Below are 21,077 nucleotides of genomic sequence, written 5' to 3'. Positions count from 1 at the left end.
TTAAGAAAATAGATTGATGGGCAAATGCATTATCCCAGAATGCTACAAAATATTTGTGAAAACCCAGAAAAGATGGATTATAATAATAATAATAATAATAATACACTTTATTTATATAGCGCCTTTCCCATGCTCAAGGCACTTACAGAATATAATAAAGAATGGCAGAATATACAGTATATAGCATTGTACAAACCAGATAAATAAATAAAGAAGATTAAGACAGTAAATTCTGAAAAAAAAACAGACAACATAATTGATGGTCTAAATAGTTGGAAAATAATGAATATTGCATATACTATTAGACTTGTGAACACAGTGTCAATATTGTGGTATAAATGAAATAGTGATTGCTTTCATTATCAGTAAATAAGCAAAAAAAAAATCTCTTTAATCAGTGAAATTAGCACTTTAAAAACATAAATGCTATTGTCACTTTGCAGATACCACCAGGCAGGATGAGTGAATATGGTAGCCTCTGTGTCTTTGCTGTTAATTGAACACACACACACACACACACACACACACAGTTGTGTTTATTGACTGGCTTTCCTAATAAGTGGAGGAGTTTTCTAACAATTTTTTAGGTACTGTCCCATCAGTTTTGAAATATACGCCTGATCTCCAGGTCTGCCTATATGAGCAGAGCTAGTTGAAAAATGCAAAGTTACAATGACCCTGCCTCAAGCAACTTGAACAAAAAGAAAGTGAAGAGAATTAACATTTCTTGTCCATGCTCTTATCCATTAATCAGTTCAAACTACAATTGTGTTTTTCTGAATATAAATATAAATGGTTTCCTACTGGACACAAATCCTTGCATTTATGTATTTTTTCACCCTGAGGAAATCTAACTACCTGTGCTAAAATTACTTTTAAAAAAAAAAAAAAAAAAAAAAAAAAATGTATACAATTTGGCACAGTTACTGTAGTTTCTTGGCATGGTGGTTGTTATAGAAAGGCACTATGTAAAATAGTTTGGTTCTTAGAGTAATTTTTTATGTCTGCATTTTAATTACTCCCGTGTTCACTACAGTGAGTTTAAATTGTATTACAAAGACTTTTATGCTTCAGGATACAGTGAGTCTTTAACACTACTGACCTACAGATACCTGGCAACATCTGGCAGTCCACTTTATCGTGTAATTGCATTGAATACAAGTGATCCTGGGTGTTCTAGTATATCTGGAAATGACACTTGTGATCCTACGGTAAGAATATAGCTAATTAAATTGTTTCAGAACCAATGGATTATTTTTTTTAAGAGTTTATGAAACTGGTCTCTAATTTAGTCAAACAGTTTTTATGTTATAACTTTCTTTACAAAAGTCCCGTATGCAGTTTTAAAATTGTGATATTACCAATATCTCCCATTATCATATTAAATTAGTATATTGTAAGTAATAACAGATCAAGGAGGAGATGTAATTCACCTAATCATCTTGGATTTGTAATCTCATAACCATGTCACACAGACAGTGCCAGAAAGTGTGTCCTTTGTGTTTCCGTTTTGTGTTCACAGAGATATCCATTAGAAGGTAATAATGGGAGAATTAACCAGTTTTCTTTTAACTGTGTTTTAGAATTTTAATACATCATCCTACTCGTGTCAGAGTGTCAGATGTATATTCTACAAATACAACAACGAGGGTCTGTTCCAGCGTAACCTGTTCAATCTACAAATCTACAATATCATAGGCTTCCTGTGGTGCATGAATTTTGTCATTGCTCTGGGACAGTGCACAATTGCTGGTGCCTTTGCTTCGTACTACTGGGCCTTCCATAAGCCAGCAGACATGCCTTATTTCCCAGTAACTGCAAGCTTCATGAGGGCACTCAGGTAACCTGAAGCCATCTAAACTAAATATAATTTGTAAGCATGGTGTCAGCTAGACTGATGACATTGCACAGAATTAACTGTATATTATTATTATTGAATTATAGTGATTAATTGCATGATGTTAGTCTTATTTTATCAGCATTTCAATAACTGCCCTTGTAATCTTGACCAGATTTATGATATAAATTGATCTTGCTACTTAACCACTAAATTTTTAGGAGTCTACAGCAACTTTATTCATTCTATTATATCCATATTTCTCTTGCAGGTATCATGTTGGATCCCTTGCATTTGGAGCTCTCATTTTGACCATTATTCAGCTAATCCGTATCATCCTCGAGTATCTTGACCACAAGTTAAAAGGTCAGTTGAAAACCAAAGCATTTAAACATAAGCCAAATGACAGTGTTGGCCAAAAACTATGCAAGTTTAAAGTCTATAAATAAACACACTCATTATAAGGTTTAATACAGAGAATTTCCTTACAATTAGGTCCCAGCTTATTGTTGTTATAACTAAGAAAACAAAATAAAAAAAATTAAAAGTAATGAAAACTTGAACTTCATGCACATATTTAAGTTTTCAGTAAGTAAAAGCAGTATGCTCTGTCTTTTGTGTAACATGGAGCCATTCCTCAGTAGAAAATGGGGCTACTTAGTTATATTGTAAATCACCCATCCAATTTTTAGTAGCAATGCCATTTCTGCCAGACCTATGCACAGGATGGTTGTTATCTGTGTGATTTATCACTTACTTTTGCTCTCAGGTGCTGCCAATCCATGCACACGATTCATTTTGTGTTGCCTAAAGTGTTGCTTCTGGTGTCTGGAAAAATTCATCAAATTCCTCAATAGGAATGCTTACATTATGGTAAGGCACTTTTACACTTGTCTCCAACTCCAAGGTAATTCCACATTGTTTCTGTCTAAGCATATGTGATTTGGAAGTGTCCAGACACCCACGGATTTTCATGGAACAGCCCGCGTTATAAACAAGCTTTCTCTCATTTTTCTAGATTGCAATTTATGGCAAGAATTTCTGTGTTTCCGCCAAAAATGCATTCTCCCTCCTAATGAGGAATATTCTAAGGTGGGTATGGCTGCTAATCATCAGCCATAAATATTACTTTCCTCCTCCTTGAATGTTTATTGTTTTTCTGTATTCAACTAGAAAGAGTGATGATATATAATTTTATGTCAAATAAAACCTTTCTGATTATTAGAAATATAATTTAAAGTGTGTGCAGAATGTTAATCAATGCTAGTATAGCAGGTCTGAAGTGAAACCAGCCAGCTTAAGAGAAAAAAATACCTTTGCAGTCAGAAGCCCAATTAGTCACCTAGCCAATAAGGACTGAGTTCACATCCCAAATTGGAAAAGCTCATGACAGGAGTGTTACCCTTGCACTCTATAGAAGTCTCATGAGTTTTATAAAGTCACACTCTGGACGATTTCCCTTGGTGCTTTTTTTTTTTTTTTTTTTTTTTTTTATAATTGATGACGTCCAATTGTTGCCAGATACCATATTAGAGAAAATAAAGCCAACAAAAAAGAAAAAAAAAGCCAGTTTTTTGTTTTCCCCAAACTGAGGGGTTACCCTCAGATTGTCAAATTTTCAGATTTTCCTTTATGTTAAAGGCACTTTCTACAGTTTTCTTAAAATAGATCATCAAATCATATTTAATTTTTAAATACAGTGGTGCATTACATAATCATGTAAACCTCAATTAGAATTACAGTGGCATAGGCTTCACAACAACAAAAATGTCTTGAGATTCTAATTCCTACCCATGTGAATGTATGAGGACTGGTCACAGATCTGCTGTTTCAGCAAAAAAGCATCTAGTGAGGCCTGTGCTTTCTGTATCTTTGCAGAGTGTTTGTTCTGGATAAAGTGACTGATCTGCTGCTCTTCTTTGGCAAGCTTTTGGTTGTAGGAGGAGTTGGTAAGTGACAAATGCATTTTAATATTAAAGAAAGTTGGTTGAAGATATTTTACACTGAGAAAGGAGTTAACTGGGGCGTGGCATGTTTATTGTGGAAGAAGAACACCTCATTGTCTGCCTTGAATAAAATTATATCTCTCTGTTATAAAAAAAAAAATCTTGAGACGAGATGTGATTTTTCCTGTGAGACAAAAAGACAGCTGCTGGACAGGCTTTTAAATGTTCGAGATGCTGCGTGACATGCAGATCACGCAGCACCGCAGCAGCAAGCCAGCTGATCGAGCATAGAGGAGGTAAAAAAAAAAAATGTATCGGTTTCCCATTGTATCACCATTTAAGAGAGGGTTTCGGAGAAATGACTGCATCTCCTTTGCGTGTGTTCAGTCCCCCTCTTCACAATGCGAGAGGCAGAGACGCGAGGTGGCTGGCGCATAGTGTGCTCCGGGCAGGTTGGGGTGATGTTTTGGTGGGGGGGGGGGGATTTATGGTGTTTGGGCAAGCGAAGCGAGCAGGGGTTAAAGCCCCCTAGTTCTAATAAATACAAATGCTGGTTTTATTAATAAATCACAACAGATTGCTATGATTCATTAACAGTATTTTAGAGCAGTCAATTATTTGCCTGAAAAGGGGTATTCACATTTCTGATGAGTATGTTTAAAATAACACTATATGGAATAGTTAGATCTGCACCGCATATTCCTTACACAAACTGATTGAGATTATTCTTCTTAAAACATTTTCTTTTGCAACTGAAGTTTACAGGATGAACATCCACCTCTGTGTAAAGTATATAGAGAAATATTTTAGAAACTGTATTAGGAATGCTTACATTGAATACATGCCTTTTGATGCTCATGGCATCACCTTGCAAAGAGGGTTTGAGTTTTGCAAGAACTACAGTAGTTTTAAAATAAATAAGCATTGTATAATTTACCTAAGATGTATTTAGGGATTGCAACAGAATTTTTACTTAATTCAAAACTACTTTTAAAAATTGAAATTAAAAGAGGTTATGGCTTGAAATGTGAGCATAGGCTAGTAAACCTGTTCTACCTCCAAAGTGGACATTGCTGCAGTTTTTAATTTCTTTTGGATTATCAGTCATTTTGGCCTTTTATTGTTTCAGGTGTTCTGGCATTCTTTTTCTTCTCTGGCAGAATCCAGATTCCCAATAATGTCTTTCAAGCTGGAAACCTCAATTACTATTGGGTGCCAATCATCGTGAGTATGATTTCTTAACCAAGACATTTTTCAGTGATTAAGAGTTAAGAGGGAACAAATAATAAAAAGGGGAAAAGCTATTACAGTGAAGATCAACAAAGAACTACAATTACAGAGACATAATGCTTTTGCAAAATAGGATACAGTACATTTTTTTTTTCTTTTACATTTTAATCCTCGCTCTTTTAATAGATTCAGTTACTCTACAATGAAAATGAAACACTGGATTTAAAGCATCTTTTGATAGTACTTACTAAAAAAAAAATAAATGCATGAAGAGAACAAAGTTTCATTATTTTAAATGTACCACATAGACACCTGCTGAGATTTGAAATTCATAATAAAAACTTGTAAAGTTCCAAAGTCGAAGAAATGTCAGTCATTGTCAAAAGAAGCAGAGTAGAGGCTGCAGTGTCATGAAGAGGTGGCAAGTTCAGCACATCATAGATGTTTTTTGAAACATACATTACACACCCATGGGGCTCGGCCGGCACAGCCCGAAGAGGCAACGTGGGTCCCCCTTCCCATGGACTCATCACCTATGGGAGGGGCCAAGGAGGTCGGGTGCAGTGTGAGTTGGGTGGTGGCCGAAGGTGGGGACCTTGGCAGTCCAATCCTTGGCTACAGAAGCTGGCTCTTGGGATGTGGAATGTCACCTCTCTGAAGGGGAAGGAGCCTGAGTTAGAGCGCGAGGTCGAGAGGTTCCGGCTAGATATAGTCGGTCTCACCTCGACGCACAGCTTGGACTCTGGAACCAATCTCCTTGAGAGGGGCTGGACTCTCTACCACTCTGGAGTTGCCCCCAATGAGAGGTGCCGAGCGTGTGTGGGCATACTTATTGCCCCCCGACTTGGAGCCTGTACATTGGGGTTTACCCCGGTGGACGAGAGGGTAGCCTCCCTCCGCCTTCGGGTGGGGGGATGGGTCCTAACTGTTGTTTGCGCGTATGCACCAAACAGCAGTTCAGAGTACCCACCCTTTTTGGAGTCCCTGGAGGGGGTGCTAGAGGGCATATCTTCTGGGGACTCCCTCTTACTGCTGGGAGACTTCAATGCTCACGTGGGCAATGACAGTAAAACCTGGAAGGGCGTGATTGGGAGGAATGGCCCCCCCCCCGATCTGAACCCGAGTGGTGTTTTGTTATTGGACTTCTGTGCTCGTCATGGATTGTCTATAACGAACACCATGTTCAAGCATAGGGTTGTTCATATGTGCACTTGGCACCAGGAGACCCTAGGCCTCAGTTCGATTATCGACTTCGTGGTCATGTCGTCGGACCTGCGGCCAATTGTCTTGGACACTTGGATGAAAAGAGGGGCGGTGCTGTCAACTGATCACCACCTGGTGGTGAGTTGGCTTCGATGGTGGGGGAGGATGCCGGTCAGGCCTGGTAGGCCCAAACATGTTCTGAGGGTCTGCTGGGAACGTCTGGCAGAGTCCCCTGTCAGAAGTAGCTTCAACTCCCACCTCCGGCAGAACTTCGACCACGTCCCAAGGGAGGTTGGGGACATTGAGTCCGAATGGGTCATGTTCCGTGCCTCTATTGTTGAGGCGGCTGACCGGAGCTGTGGCCGTAAGGTGGTCGATGCCTGTCGTGGTGGCAATCCCCGAACCCGTTGGTGGACACCGGCGGTGAGGAATGCTGTCAAGCTGAAGGAGTCGTACCGGACCCTTTTGTCCTGTGTGACTCTGGAGGCAGCTAATAGGTACCGGCAGGCCAAGCAGAATGCCGCTTTGGTGGTTGCTGAGGCAAAAACTCAGGCATGGGAGGAGTTTGGGGAGGCCATGGAGAACGACTTTCGGACGGCTTCGAGGAGATTCTGGTCTACTGTCCGGCGTCTCAGGAGGGGGAAGCAGTGCAGTGTCAACACTGTGTATGGTGGGGATGGTGTGCTGCTGACCTCGACTCGGGACGTTGTGGGTCAGTTGGGGGAATACTTCGAAGACCTCCTTAATCCCACTAACATACCTTCCAATGAGGAAGCAGAGTCTGGGGACTCGGAGGTGGGCTCCCCCATCTCTGGGACTGAGGTCACTGAGGTGGTCAAAAAACTCCTTGGTGGCAGGGCACCGGGGGTGGATGAGATACGCCCGGAGTTCCTCAAGGCTCTGGATGTTGTAGGGCTGTCTTGGTTGACACGTCTCTGAAATATCGCATGGACGTCGGGGACAGTGCCTCTGGATTGGCAGACCAGGGTGGTGGTCCCCCTCTTTAAGTAGGGGGACCGGAGGGGGTGTTCCAACTACAGAGGGATCACATTCCTCAGCCTCCCTGGAAAAATCTATTCGGGGGTTCTGGAGAGGAGGGTCCGTCGGATAGTCGAACCTCGGATTCAGGAGGAACTGTGGTTTTCGTCCTGGTCGCGGAACAGTGGACCAGCTCTACACCCTTAGCAGGGTCCTGGAGGGTGCATGGGAGTTTGCCCAACCAGTCTATATGTGTTTTGTGGACTTGGAAAAGGCATTCGACTGTGTCCCTCGGGGAATCCTGTGGGGGGTGCTGCGGGAGTATGGGGTACCGGACCTCCTGATAAGAGCTGTTCGGTCCCTGTACAACCGGTGTCAGAGCTTGGTCCGCATTGCCGGCAGTAAGTCGAACCCGTTTCCAGTGAGAGTTGGACTCTGCCAGGGCTGCCCTTTGTCACTGATTCTGTCCATAACTTTTATGGACATCATTTCTAGGTGCAGCCAGGGTGTTGAGGGGGTCCAGTTTGGTGGACTCAGGATTGGGTCACTGCTTTTTGCAGATGATGATGTCCTGTTTGCTTCATCAGGCCGTGATCTTCAGCTCTCTCTGGATCGGTTCGCAGCTGAGTGTGAAGCAGCTGGGATGGGAATCAGCACCTCCAAATCTGAGACCATGGTCCTCAGCCGGAAAAGGGTGGAGTGCCCTCTTAGGGTTGGGAGCGAGATCCTGCCTCAAGTGGAGGAGTTCAAGTATCTCGGGGTCTTGTTCACGAGTGAGGGAAGAATGGAAAGTGAGATCGACAGGTGGATCGGTGCGGCGTCCGCAGTGATATGGGCTCTGCATCGGTCTGCCGTGGTGAAAAAGGAGCTGAGCCATAAGGCAAAGCTCTCAATTTACCAGTCGATCTATGTTCCTACCCTCACCTATGGTCATGAGCTATGGGGTAGTGACTGAAAGAACGAGATTGCGAATACAAGCGGCTGAAATGAGTTTCTTCCGCAGGGTGTCTGGGCTTTCCCTTAAAGATAGGGTGAGAAGCTCAGTCATCCGGGAGGGGCTCAGAGTAGAGCCGGTGCTCCTCTGCATCGAGAGGAGTCAGATTAGGTGGCTCGGGCATCTGATCAGGATGCCTCCTGGACGCCTCCCTGGTGAGGTGTTCCAGGCACGTCCAACCGGGATGAGGCCCCGGGGAAGACCCAGGACACACTGGAGGGACTATGTCTCCCAGCTGGCCTGGGAACGCCTCGGGATTCTCCCGGAAGAGCTAGAAGAAGTAGCCCGGGGAGAGGGAAGTCTGGGCATCTCTGCTCAAGCTGCTGCCCCCGCGACCCAACCTCGGATAAGTGGAAAAGGATGGATACATTACACATTCACAAAATTACTTTTAACTTACTCAGTTTCAGAGCAGTATCAGAATTATTTGTTTAACATACTGACATGTTTGTTTTCCCTTTATAGACTGTGATTGTGGGTTCCTACATGATATCCCAGGGCTTTTTCAGTGTTTACAGCATGTGTGTCGACACCTTGTTCCTTTGTTTCTGTAAGTACAACACCATATTATCATCTTTATTTTGTTTGTTTCCATCTTTGTAAGAAAGGCAAACATGACTGTAACAAAGTGGCATGAGTGAAATTTTTCTTTGAGCTTGATACAGCATATTTTGTACAAAGGTCCTTTCTAAGGAATGTATCTGTATTGCAGTGGAAGATTTGGAACGTAATGATGGCTCTGCTGAGAAACCTTATTTTATGTCCAAGTCGCTCATGAAGATCCTGAACAAGAAGAACAAACAGCCAAAGGAAAAGAAGTGATGGAAACCACTTTTCTTCACTTAGTTTTTAATCTGAACAGATCTATCCCACTTTTTTCTTCTTCACTAGCTTTAACTTGTATGTAAGATTCTTTCTTTTTGGTAATGAGAATAGCACCGACAACAAGCAAATATCTCCTAGAACTACCTCCCAATGTGTCCACTAAAAATGGTGCCCATGTCAAGTTTACATTTGGAGAAGTGATTCCAAAAATTGAGCTCTTATTTCAAGATGTAAAAATGTGAAGTGGTTGAAGACTTTTAATGTTGTCTTTTAAGCACCTAGATCAGAGTGAATCTCAAAATTGCAATCTGTTTTAATAACAGGCAAACCACTCTACATTTTTTTTTTAAATCTCTGTAAACACCGAAAATTTCTCTTTCAAATTTTAGCATTGTATCACAGCTGTCCTTCTAGGATGTTGCTGCACTGGATGTGTCATAGGTGTGTATGTGATCACTGTAAATTTCACACTAACTTTTATCTTAACTAATCTAAACTGATCATTTAATTTTAGACCACATTATTATTATTATTATTTTTATGTTGGCAAAGTCTAGCCCTCTGTCGACTCGGAGGCACACTGCACTGCTTTGTTGCCTTAGCTGTCTTGCTGTCTTAAATCTAAGTAGGTCTGGATTGTTTGCAGCAATGATAGAATTTACTTATTTAAAGTGGAGACTGAACCATTTTATTTTTGCTGCTACTTCAATGGTGTGTAATGAAGTCATATCTTTCACTAGTTCCTTGGATCAAGAAACTCAAGGAGCACACAAAGAACTGATTAAATTAAAAAGCATTTTAAAAAGTGAAGCACATATAGACATAATGAATAAGAAGAAAGGGGAAAGAAGGAGCAATTCAAACATGCTGCACTTTAATGCTTGGAATTAGGGGTCGGGGAGTTTGCACTGTACATATGAGACTCATATGACGTCTTAAAGTTTTCTGCTTTATGGCTGAGAGCCTGGACACCTACGGTTCCAAGCCACACAGTCACACTGAACAATGCTGTACCTGGTAATTCACTTTGCCAGTATATACTGTATGTGTCACATTTTTTAATGTTTTGAAAATCTATAATGACTGTTTTGTCCTTAAATGATTTTTTTATGATATACATTTAAAGTGCCTAATATTTGTAGTTTTAACATTTTTGGAACATTAATTAGTTGATGTAAAAGCAAAGTACAAAAAGAAAGTGCCTTTTGTGAAGATGCTTTAAGCAGCATCTGAAATGGAGTGGTCTGGGACTCCAAAAAAACAAAAACATGCCTTAATTTATGTGGAGATTAATGTGTTTAAAGTACACATTTAGTGCCTTTCTAAAGCTGGGGTGTTATATGGATGGTTTTAATTGTTAAAAATTTTCAAAATTATTATCAATTTCTTTTATACAGTTTAACAGGCAAATGCATATCCATTTACGCTTTGTCATTAAGTGTCTCAATTATGTCACCATCTGGCTGTTCGGGAGCCAGTTTTAGATTTCAAATAATTTTTTAAGGTAACTTTTGTTTGTTTTAAGTAATGGCTTGTTTGTGGAAGTCTGAATTATATTCAACCCTAAAGCAGCAGAGGTGTTCTCCATGTTAGGGATTGAACAACCAGTACTGTACGAGTGTCCATTTGTGAGTACATTATCTAAAAAACGGGAGTGTAGATCACCACTTGAATGTTGCGGTTCTACCTCTGCACTTGTTCATTTCTCATGATGGGATTACAGTCGGCTGACAGAAACGGCACTATCATGTCTGTTTCATGTTCCAAGTTTTGCCATATCTTTGTTTATTGCAAAAAAAAAAGTCTATGATCTGATAAAATATTTTAAATACTTTATGTAAATACTATAAATAAAGGATAATTTAAGTAAACTATTAGCTTATGCATGTTGCCTCTTTTCACTTCTGTATATCCTTCCTCCTGGAGACCATAAAAATGAGTAACAATGGAGTCTTACTTTTAGCATGCACACAATGCACAGCATCACCTCTGAGTGTAAACTGGCGACATGTGAATTTTTTGACTGGTTAGTTCAGTTTAAGGTAAACTCTGAATGAGCTAAAATAAGAAAGAAAAAAGCAAAAAGCATAAGCAGAAACGTAAATGTTTTTGAATCCATGACTGTGGTTCTGTTTGGTACGTATGTTAGACTGTCTGCAGGAAGCCCACCTTATCACAATCCAAGCAAGAAGCAGTCTGGCTGTGTCAGAGGTTGGTATAGAACTAAATAAAGGCACTCACCCACCACAGAATATGGCATTTACTGCACCCAAGTTACTTCTGCCAACTGTATCTGTTCTGCCTGATTACTTTCTACCCTGTTGGGAGAAATGGTTTCAAGTTGGGAGCAGAAGTCTCCCCTTTGTCTTCCCACATCGGTGACACCTTGAGGCTTTTTCAGCTTCCTGGCCACCTGCTTTCACTTTGTGTACTTCTTCTCTGGCAAACCCAAGCTTCTTGAAGTTTGCGGCTTTCTTCATCCTCCATGACCCTCACCTATTCTTTTTAAATGGTACGTCTTGCTTTTGGTGTGCAGTTTGCATATGTTCCCCAGGTGTCCCCTGAATGTGCCAATTTCCTGCTGCATTCAGACAAATGTCTTTGTTAGTCTGGCAGGTGAGCGAGTCTGGGTCTGTGAAGAATCACCTAGCCACCCTCTGATTTAACCAATAAAGTGTATATTGTCTATATTATTTACATACAAATTGAAAAACTGCTTGACACTGTGTGACTATGAACAAGTCACTTCACTAACCTGCATTCCAACTGGAAAAACAAAGGAAATGTAACCAATTGTGCCCTGTCCAGGGAATTATTCCTGCCTTGTGCCTGATGCTAGCTGGGATAGGCTCCAGCCCCCTGTCACCCTGCTCAGGATCATAGGCTTGGAAGATGATATGGTATGCATCTCAAATGTTCTGTGTTTTCTTAGATAAAGCCATCTGCCAAATAAGTAAATCTAAAGGTTATTTGCATATAAGTATTTGAATTCTGAGTAGATTATGATGTTCCTTGCCCTGTATCTGTATTTCCTGCACTCACTGGTCTGGAGTGAACCAGATATTTCAGTTGAAGACCTGTTCTGAGGTTGTGCATTGTTTAATTATGAATCAGCCTAATGTGTTCCTTGGCATTACAGTTTGAAGTCAGGTGATGGAATGCTTCACTTTGGAGTTTGGCAGTAAAACGGTTAAAGCCCCAGACATCCCCCACCACCTGGCTGTACCAATCTGATAGGCTCTCCAAGGAATTTACAATCTGATTGCAGTGCTTGAAGTCTGAGGCCAGTCCCAAACTTGCCTTTGACAGGGGATTCTTGAGGCTGACAAAGTCTCTGTGCCTCCCTCGATTGATCGCACTCACCTTGCTCTGCTCTGTCCGGTCCGTCAGGATGAAAGGGTCACTTAGGATCACGGCACTCATCGCCTGGATTTGCATCTCATGTGCAGGTAAGTTCAGATGCTGCCTTGGAAATGGTCTTTCTCACGTCTGTCCAGATGTGGCTGGACCTCTGCTGAATAGACAGTTAACCGCTTTTAGGGGTGGGGGGGTACTTGTTTGTAGATTTTAATGAACATTTCACTGTGGCAGGCTGTTAATTTAACCTCAATGATGAAGCTGGATATTCAGTTTGCTAGCAAATGGGGTTCCATTTTTAGTAACGGAAAATAATATTTCATTTGTATTAGTTTATGTAATGTTTGAGGAATTAGAGCAGTCAATGAGGGTTCTGTATTTCTATGTATGTTCTCAATCTAATCTAATAGAATGGTGTGATGGTCGGCACTGCTGGTCCACAATTCCAAGGGACTGAGTAGAATCTATGTAGATTTTGCATGTTCTCTCAGTGGTGGTTTAAGTTGGCTTGGGTCTTCTAAACAGACCAGGTTAGGTCAATTATTGAATCCAAACTGACCCCAGTGTGTGTGTAGATGTAACTGTGCCCAGTGCTGCCACTGTAGTAGATTTTTACCTTGGCACTCCTCCATAGCTGGATTAAGCAGTATCAGGAAAAAAGCATCCCATCATCTATCTCCATCCATAATGGGGCGTATTTTGTCTAGTCCAGAGTAAATGGACATGGAACTCATTCTGGCAACATTGAGCTGGGTTGCAGAGGCCAGAGCGTTTGATTTAACACAGCAATGTCCACTGAAAGGGGCACTTGTCCAGTGTAGAGCCAATTTGGAATGACCAGTTCACCTAACCTGTACCTATTTGGGAGGAAACCCTATGTAGCCACAGGGAGAACATGCAAACATGGGGGGGGGGTAAACAAGGTCAAACTCTGGATTCTGGATCAATGAGATGGCAACACTAATCACTGTGCCACCTCAGTATCATACCTAAACTGGCAGCGTAGCGGACATCTGCATATGTAGTTCTTATAAACTAGCGTCTCACCGCCATTTGGTTCCAGCTTTTTACACACACCTTCTGGGGTGGACATGGTGCTCGGTTACCCTAAAACTGCAATAAGAAGGTTCACTAGCTGGATGGGCAAATGTGAGGGTGGCACAATGGCACCACGGTTAGCAGCCTCACAACATTTTGAGTTCTGGATGTTTGAAGATTGTATGGGCTCTCCAAAAGTCTGCATGAATTTGTTTCTCACATTACAAAGAATTTCATGGACATATTGAGTAACTTGAAATTGATGGGGTATGAGTGGTACCCTACAATTGTCTGACACCACATCCAGGACTAGGTCCTACCTCGTGCTTGATTCTGCCAAGATAGACACCCACTCCCTGTGACCCTTGACTGGATCGGTGGGGTAGAAGCTGGATAAGATCATGTATAGTGTGTGTGTGTGTGACATACCCAGATGTGTATGCTAATGCTGTAAAAATATATCTGCCTCTTCCTATTTTCATTTATAAGTACAAAGGACCATTGAGTAAACAAATAAAATATATATATATTTAACTTCTTTCAATTGCGTAATCAACAAAGGGCCTATTGAAAGGTTGAAGGTCTGGGATAATTTGCAGTCCTTCTACATTATGGCACAAGGCTGAATTCCTCTCACCGCCTTGCCTCCCACCACAGTGGCTACTCAGGAAAAAATGAAAACAAAATTCCTGTGCAGACATGTAGGCTGTTAAGAGCGCCAGCAGGCAATCAGCCAAGACAGATGAGAACGTCAGGACTGACATACCTCGAGTCCGATTTCTGTCCAATGGCTTCACCTCCCATCAGTTACATGTCAGCTCAGCATTAGGATGCTCTTTTGTTCGTCTTTACTCGACAGATGTTTGTGTGTTGAGGCCTTGAGAGACTGGAATCTTACCTGACCTGACATGCCACGGTGAGCAACACAGGGCAGGATGCGCTGGGACTATAAACACAGGGTGTCCTTCCTTCACTGGCTGCAGCCACATTGCTTCATTCTTCTTTCTTTCCTTGCCACAGTAGCATTGCTCAACATTATCCTTTGCCCTGAAACTGCTCTTGGCCAAGACAAAGCTATGAAGCATCTGACTTGTGACTCACTGTGCTGTGATTCATGGTCGTATCTTGGAATTGCTGTACCTTCCCTGACAGGCTGTCCAGCATGAGTCCTGATTATAATCTGACTTTCTGCCTTTTCTTTTCAGAGTTTCAAAGCAAGATGATTAATACCCATGGGGGCTGTGTTGTCGTCGTTGTTTTTTTTTTTTTGTTTTTTTGCCGCTTTCCCTAGAACTCCACACGTACGCCGCCTACAACCATGCAGGTGAACCGATTCCAGAAAGTATGTGCTACTCATCCTGTTTATTCCTGCTGTACCGCAGAAACACAAAAGGGAGTCAAAACAAACCAAGTGAGGCGTGGGCTGCGCTCAAATGGACGTGGGCTTTTGAGTTGTAGTCGCAGATCAAAGGAGGCTGCGGGGATGGCATCTACACTTAGAGAAAGTGGAAGGTTCATCTACTGACTGACTGTTTGTAATTACTGTCCGTCTCCAGGGCTGTTTAACCCCAGGTCAGGGTCACACTGGACGAAGAGCCTTTCACCTAAGATGGCTGATTAGGTCGAGGACCATTACACTTTCTGTTAGTTCTAGAGCACAGGTGCCATTACTAGGATAGAGTGGAGAGGGAAACAAAAGGACAAAATCTGCAAATTTTTATTTGTATTTTTTTTTTTTTTTTTTAATTCAATGGACAATGCCTACATTTATCCACACCCTGGATGGAGCTGGCAACCTTATGATTTAATGTCCAATGCCCAGCTTGTAAGCCTCACTGAACAAAAAAAAAAAAAACCCTTGCATCTATGTTTCGTTTAAGGCTCAAGAGTCTTGGTTACATTTCTTAAACGTTTCTACTCCATTGGGCCCTTAAGCAAGGCCCTTAGTCCTGGGTATGACGTTAAACTGCATCCAGCCCTTCACGTAGGCTCTCCAACCTGCAGGGAAAACCTGGGGGTTGGTGGCAGAATTGGCACTCCAGCCACCACAAAAAACCTAACACTGCTCCACTCCATCTGAACTTGTGTGGTGCTGAGGTGTCACCCATTGCATGGCTGTACTCGGGTCCTAATCTGGGATCCTGAGTTAGTTTGTTATGTGGTGGGAGAGGCAATGCACTGTATCAGCGTGTGCTCCTAACCTCCTCCTCCTCCTCTACATGTTATCTCATAGTCACGATGGCTTACACTTTGACATAAATAGTTGTGGTCGGAAAACCATAAGCCTTTATTTCTTTCTAACAATTCATGTTTCTTACTAGACTTCTAACAGTTTGAGATCATTCTATTCTCTAAATATGGTATAAGAATAAGGCAAAAATATGAGTACCTGTAATTCCAATAACATGTTAGCTTATAGTGTAGCTGTGTGAAACTTGCATTCAGTTCAAATTAAAAAAAACTTATGTGAATTTACTATTAACATTAATTCACTAGGTTTAGCTGTTATGCTCATAAAAGAACAAATCATTCAGCTCTATGGCTGTTTATTGGCACTTAGGGGGTTTCTTGAGCCAGTTCACCAATTTGGTGGTTTCTGTGTAAAGAGAAGGGGGGGGGGGGGGGGGCACACTATTGCTAATGTTTTTTATTTTTTTTATTGAATTCCTTACAATTTTTCTAAAAGTGCATAAGAACTCAACTGTCTTCCCAGTCACTTACCATTCTGCATAATCAACACCGACACACTAAGACCCTCATCTGCATGATGTCCTGCTGCATTGACGTTCCTGTCGAAGTATTTGCTGTTCCGAGTTGCGACTTTTCACCTTCCCAGTTCAGAGCATTTGCAAGAATTTCCGATTGAACGATTCAGCGAAACACAAGTTCACTGTTGATTTGTTACTTGGTCTGTTTTATTTTCATTAAAAATATACAAACAAAATGTTTTAATTGAATTGCATTTGGAGCAAAGTGATAAACAATCACAAAAATGGTCTTTCTGCCTGACTGCGTTATATTTTTTTATTTTATACATTTGACTAAGTCGAGAGGTCAGCATTATATCACTACTTGGAGAATTCGGCTAGGTTTGTCTGACTTGTAGCTCTGATTTCATAGGGCATTTACATGGAATTTCTGACTCGGAAACTCTTATTTGTTGTTTCTCTGAGAGCGTGTGAATGCAGCATTAATGGACAACTACAGTACTGGTTAGGCACAAGGCCTAAAAAAGTAACGCTAAGAGACTTCCTGACATGTTCTTTTTGGTCACCGTCAGCTCTAAACATCTCAGTGTTAATCGCCAACTCCACACATTCTTGTTGGTCATCTACAGTGTTGATTAGTGCACCTCTCTCAGTAAATGTAGAGGCTTTAAGAAACCACCCCTGAATATTCTTATTGTTTAGTGGCAGCACAGTAACTAGTGGAGCCCTCTGCACTCCAAGACCCCAATATCTACATATTTGGTTTTCATTTTTTATAATGTTTTTAAATAAAGTTTATTACATAGACTTTACAAAAGTTTTCATTCTTTGAATTATCCGTTATCGTTATAGAAACACCCAGGCGATGCCCTAAAGATATTTCCCACAATTCTTCGATAAAACGTCGACTAAAGACATCCTTCATGTTTGTACACTTGTAGCCATTTCTTAAGACCTGTCACTGGATTCCTGACTCCAGTCACTGCCCTACTCGCCATTATTGTGACTGAACTACTCTGAGAGCCAAAGTGAGAATTCAGACTTGAATAATAAGAACCACACGGAATAAGCAAGGCAAAACCAAACCAAAAAAAGGAGAATGATCAGATCAAAATGGTAGGCAAAAAACAGGCTGAGAAATCCAAAAACATTGCACACTAAGGGAAAATCCAAGGAAGAATACCTCGGAGTATATCAAGACTTCCTTTTTTTTTTTGTCTGTGGCCAGATCTGTACTGGTCAACAGCAGGGGCTCATGGATGGAATAGCACATACAAAGCAAGGACAACATTCGGACAGGAAAATAAATCAGAAAAGGTTCATTTTAGGTGACAACTGGTATATACAGTAACATCTGTCCATCAAGGTGAGCTTCGGGGTTATTGTCATTGTTGACGACTTTAGCAGTGATCCACATCTTGAATGACTCCACTCGTTCCACATGACATGACCAACTTAGCTGGCAGATGTTAGTCCCAGCATTCCAGACCTTCAGAAGAAAGACTCTTCTCATATATATATATATATATATATATATATATATATATATTTATTTTTTAAATTTTTTGCAGGAGTTTAGCTTGAATAAAATAAAATAAATGAATAGCCAACTGGTCCAGTGTCACCCTATAACCAGTGCAGACTTAAACAATTGAAAAGGCTGATGGGATATTAGGCCATATAACACATGCTGTGGAACAGGTCAACATCACACACAATAAAGTACTTGTGAGGCCAAACTGAGAATACTGCATGGTCTTTTGTTGTTTTGGAAGGAGAGCATAACAGTCCTGAAAAAAGTGGAGGACAGCTTGGATTAAATGACAAGACACAAGAAAAGTTTGTTAGCCGCTGAGCAAGTTGTGCATACATATGAAAACCCTTTTCTCCTGTAGAGAGCCATTGATACTTTGAATAGAAAGTAGTATCTTGTAGAACTTTAGTGTTATCTGGAATATGTTAAGATAAATAAAAATGGACACATCCATGAAAAATCATTTCTATGTCAGAGAAGACACAGGAAATGCCTTTGTGTTTCTTTCAGATTTTCCAACATATCTTTTACATTTGCATTGTAGGGTGCGCATATCCTAAATCACATCTGCACGAATCAGGAAAGGGCGACTACTGCTCCTTCTTCTGTAACTATTTCCATTTTTATATGGGGTTGCTAATTTTTGACTACACTTCTCCAATAAAGGTTTTGCTGTGTTTTTTACAGTCAGACGCTTTTCCTAAATCCAACCCTCCCTATTTATCTGGGCTTGGAATCAGCTCCACAAATTGTCAGAAGTGATCTTGGTAATTCCAGAGATCTTAGTATCAACATCATCTAACTAACCATCTGCCATCGGTTACTTATACCTAGTTTGTATACTTAAGGATGGGGAGAAAGGCACCTTTCTAAAAAATAAATGTTTTGTTATCATGGCTATTGTTCACTGTTACTAATCCTGCTGTATGTTGCACCAATACTATCACGAGTAATTCCTAGTTCACATTAGTGTACCTGGCTAATAAGGTGAATTCTGATTTTGAAAACATGCCCAGTGAGGGCAACCAAGCCCACAATAAGGTCGGCAGTGCTTTAATGTAATTCACATTTTCCATTTAGCTTTGTTCCTCTAACATCACTGATGACTTCTCCAGGTGCTTAACTTGGTTAATTGGCAATTGTGAACTAACCAAGTAGGAATATGCATCTCGACAGGCCTCATGATGGGTACGATGGTTATCTTCTGGCTCTTCACTGTATTTTGTGTTAGACATGCCAGGACCTTTCCTGATGTGTCTTTTTGTCCTGGGTACAACTGCCATCTACATAGCATGCCAATGCTGTTTAAGTTTTTTACTGTCAGATTTTATGTGTGTGTGTATATATTGTAAAATAGATCAGAGTAAACAAAGATTTGGGCGGGGGGGGGGGTCCACCTTTTATATTATCAATATAGCAGGTTAAATTATGTAAACGAGTAATCGTAAAGGACTGAGCCACAACAAAGACTGGTTTGGAGAGTGGAGTGCTCAGGACAGGAAGAGGCGGGTTCCTAGGTGGAAGTGAGGTCTGCAGGAGGGTGTGGTTTGGCAACAGAAATGGGGGGGGGAACTCTAGATAGGCTTTACTTCTGATGGGCTGTGGAAGAGGGAGAAAAGGCATTAGTACAGTTCAGCAACCCCTGACTCTGCATCTTACCTTTAGTTAAGCCCTTAGACTGCCTCCCATGTGCATGTTTGTGACCATATACATCAGCGGTTCTCAAACTTCTTTAGAATTTCTTGCGTGGCAGTCCCTTTAAAAATTGTTTGATACCACGCGGACCCTTTTATTAAAAAATTTAAAAATCAATATTATTTCAAGAAAATTGGGGGCGCCAAATACTTTGCACAAGGGTGCCACAAACGCACTGCGCGGCACTGCATAGGTACAGGCTGCTGTGAATAAAACATTTTTTAGTTTTATTAACAATAACAATTGTTTTATTTAACAATTAGTTATTCAGAAAATATTATGTACATCTTAGTTATTAAATTTAAGTTAAAATTTTAATGGGATGGATGCATCTGCTTTGCCTTAACCGTTTGTGTTGAACGGGCAATTTCACCACTTAAAAACACAAAAAATGTAAAATATGTTGTTTGTTGATTATCTGTATCCACCTTCAACACTCTTATTTGCTTCTAAAATATACGAAAACTGTTTGCAAGTGTTTTGATTCTACGAAAGAATCGATAATTTTTGATTATGATAAAATAATAAGGGCTGGTTTGTGCTGAGTGATAACGGTGTGAAAACAATGCGGTGGCAGCGAATAACGGAACAGCGGATTAGTGGTCGGGTCTAGGTGGTGGGGGTAACGACAGAGCTCAGTCACTTACTTCCCCTCGGATGGTAAAGGTTAATAATTATAAAAATATAAATAGTATAAATATGCAATCATTTCTCACGGTCCCACCGACACCGCTAGGGGGCCGCGGACCCCAGTTTGAGAACCGCTGATATACATATATATTTTGCTTCCTAGGTTGAGCTTATTAGTGCACTAACTGACTGTTTGGTAGCTAACCCAAATGCCTAATTCGCCTTAATGGTGGCGTGACGTGACGTGAAATACTGACAAAGAGAGGGGCACAATGGTTAGTGCTGCTGTCTCATACTTCTAGTGAGGTGGGCTTAATTCCAGGCCAATCACTTCTGTGGAGCTTTCTCCCTTTTCCACAGTGTGGATCCTAATATTTTCTCAAATATTCATCGTATGAGGACGGGCAACTGTAAATTGGCCATTATGGGGTTTGCTTCATGCTATGCAAGCTCTTACCCAGATTTGTTCCTCCCTTGCGCTGGAAGTTCCCAGGATAAGACATGGCTCCCTGTGGCTTAGGAAGGTAACCTGATTTTCAATAAGGTTACTGCTGCAACTAAAAACCTCAATCATCAATACACCCAACTTAAAATTAATTCACAGTTTGTATCTGATTCTCCATAAACATTTTGTTATTCACCTTTCACACCATCCCTGCTGCTTTCTTTGTTCTTCCGAGCTTCTCTGCACATTTTTTCATGCAGTACATATTAGGAGTGTCCCACGTCTCTGCCTTTTGGTCAGCTGCTTCCAAGTCTCTTTCGTCTATCCTCCCCTGTGACATCCCTTTACTCCTTAATTCTACATTCTCGTGCATTGTTCTTCTTTCTTTTTATTCTTTCCATCTGTGACTGTTCTCTTTAGGCACAATTGCTGCAACATTAACCTTAGCCTCCTGTCTGAAATTTCCTGATTCTCTATCCCTCGATTTTTGGAAATCTTCCTTCTTCAAATTTCTCGTATTTGCTTTATCTGCTTGAAGTCCTAATGGTGTGTGAGATATGGCCGGCCGTTCATCCCGGCCAATACCCCCAGGCCGCCAGGTGGAGCCCTTCCTGCAGCATGGAGGTGCCCCAAATTCCAGCAGGGAATTATGGACAT

General features: G+C 41.1%; 2 protein-coding genes across 2 annotated transcripts in view; both read left to right on the top strand.

The window, feature by feature from the left end:
* The window catches only part of slc44a4 (solute carrier family 44 member 4), a 70,949-nt gene extending 60,059 nt beyond the window's left edge, over nucleotides 1–10,890 (top strand). The window contains exons 14-23 of the mRNA XM_051920189.1: nucleotides 1,109–1,211; nucleotides 1,584–1,840; nucleotides 2,109–2,203; nucleotides 2,607–2,710; nucleotides 2,856–2,929; nucleotides 3,716–3,786; nucleotides 4,913–5,007; nucleotides 8,654–8,738; nucleotides 8,901–9,121; nucleotides 9,161–10,890. Coding sequence (XP_051776149.1) covers nucleotides 1,109–1,211; nucleotides 1,584–1,840; nucleotides 2,109–2,203; nucleotides 2,607–2,710; nucleotides 2,856–2,929; nucleotides 3,716–3,786; nucleotides 4,913–5,007; nucleotides 8,654–8,738; nucleotides 8,901–9,010 — 994 coding nt within the window. The 3' untranslated portion in view covers nucleotides 9,011–9,121; nucleotides 9,161–10,890. The remainder of the gene's footprint in view (nucleotides 1–1,108; nucleotides 1,212–1,583; nucleotides 1,841–2,108; nucleotides 2,204–2,606; nucleotides 2,711–2,855; nucleotides 2,930–3,715; nucleotides 3,787–4,912; nucleotides 5,008–8,653; nucleotides 8,739–8,900; nucleotides 9,122–9,160) is intronic.
* A 1,396-nt stretch (nucleotides 10,891–12,286) lies between these two features.
* LOC114650940 (advanced glycosylation end product-specific receptor-like) overlaps nucleotides 12,287–21,077 on the top strand; it is a 40,321-nt gene continuing 31,530 nt past the window's right edge. The window contains exon 1 of the mRNA XM_028800892.2: nucleotides 12,287–12,462. Within this exon, the coding sequence (XP_028656725.1) occupies nucleotides 12,405–12,462 (58 nt within the window). The 5' untranslated portion in view covers nucleotides 12,287–12,404. The remainder of the gene's footprint in view (nucleotides 12,463–21,077) is intronic.

The sequence above is a fragment of the Erpetoichthys calabaricus genome, chromosome 1, assembly GCF_900747795.2.
Source record: "Erpetoichthys calabaricus chromosome 1, fErpCal1.3, whole genome shotgun sequence".
In the NCBI taxonomy this organism is placed as follows: Eukaryota; Metazoa; Chordata; class Cladistia; order Polypteriformes; family Polypteridae; genus Erpetoichthys; species Erpetoichthys calabaricus.
The sequence above is the reverse complement of the archived record's forward strand: the minus strand, read 5'-3'. Positions and strand labels throughout refer to the sequence as shown.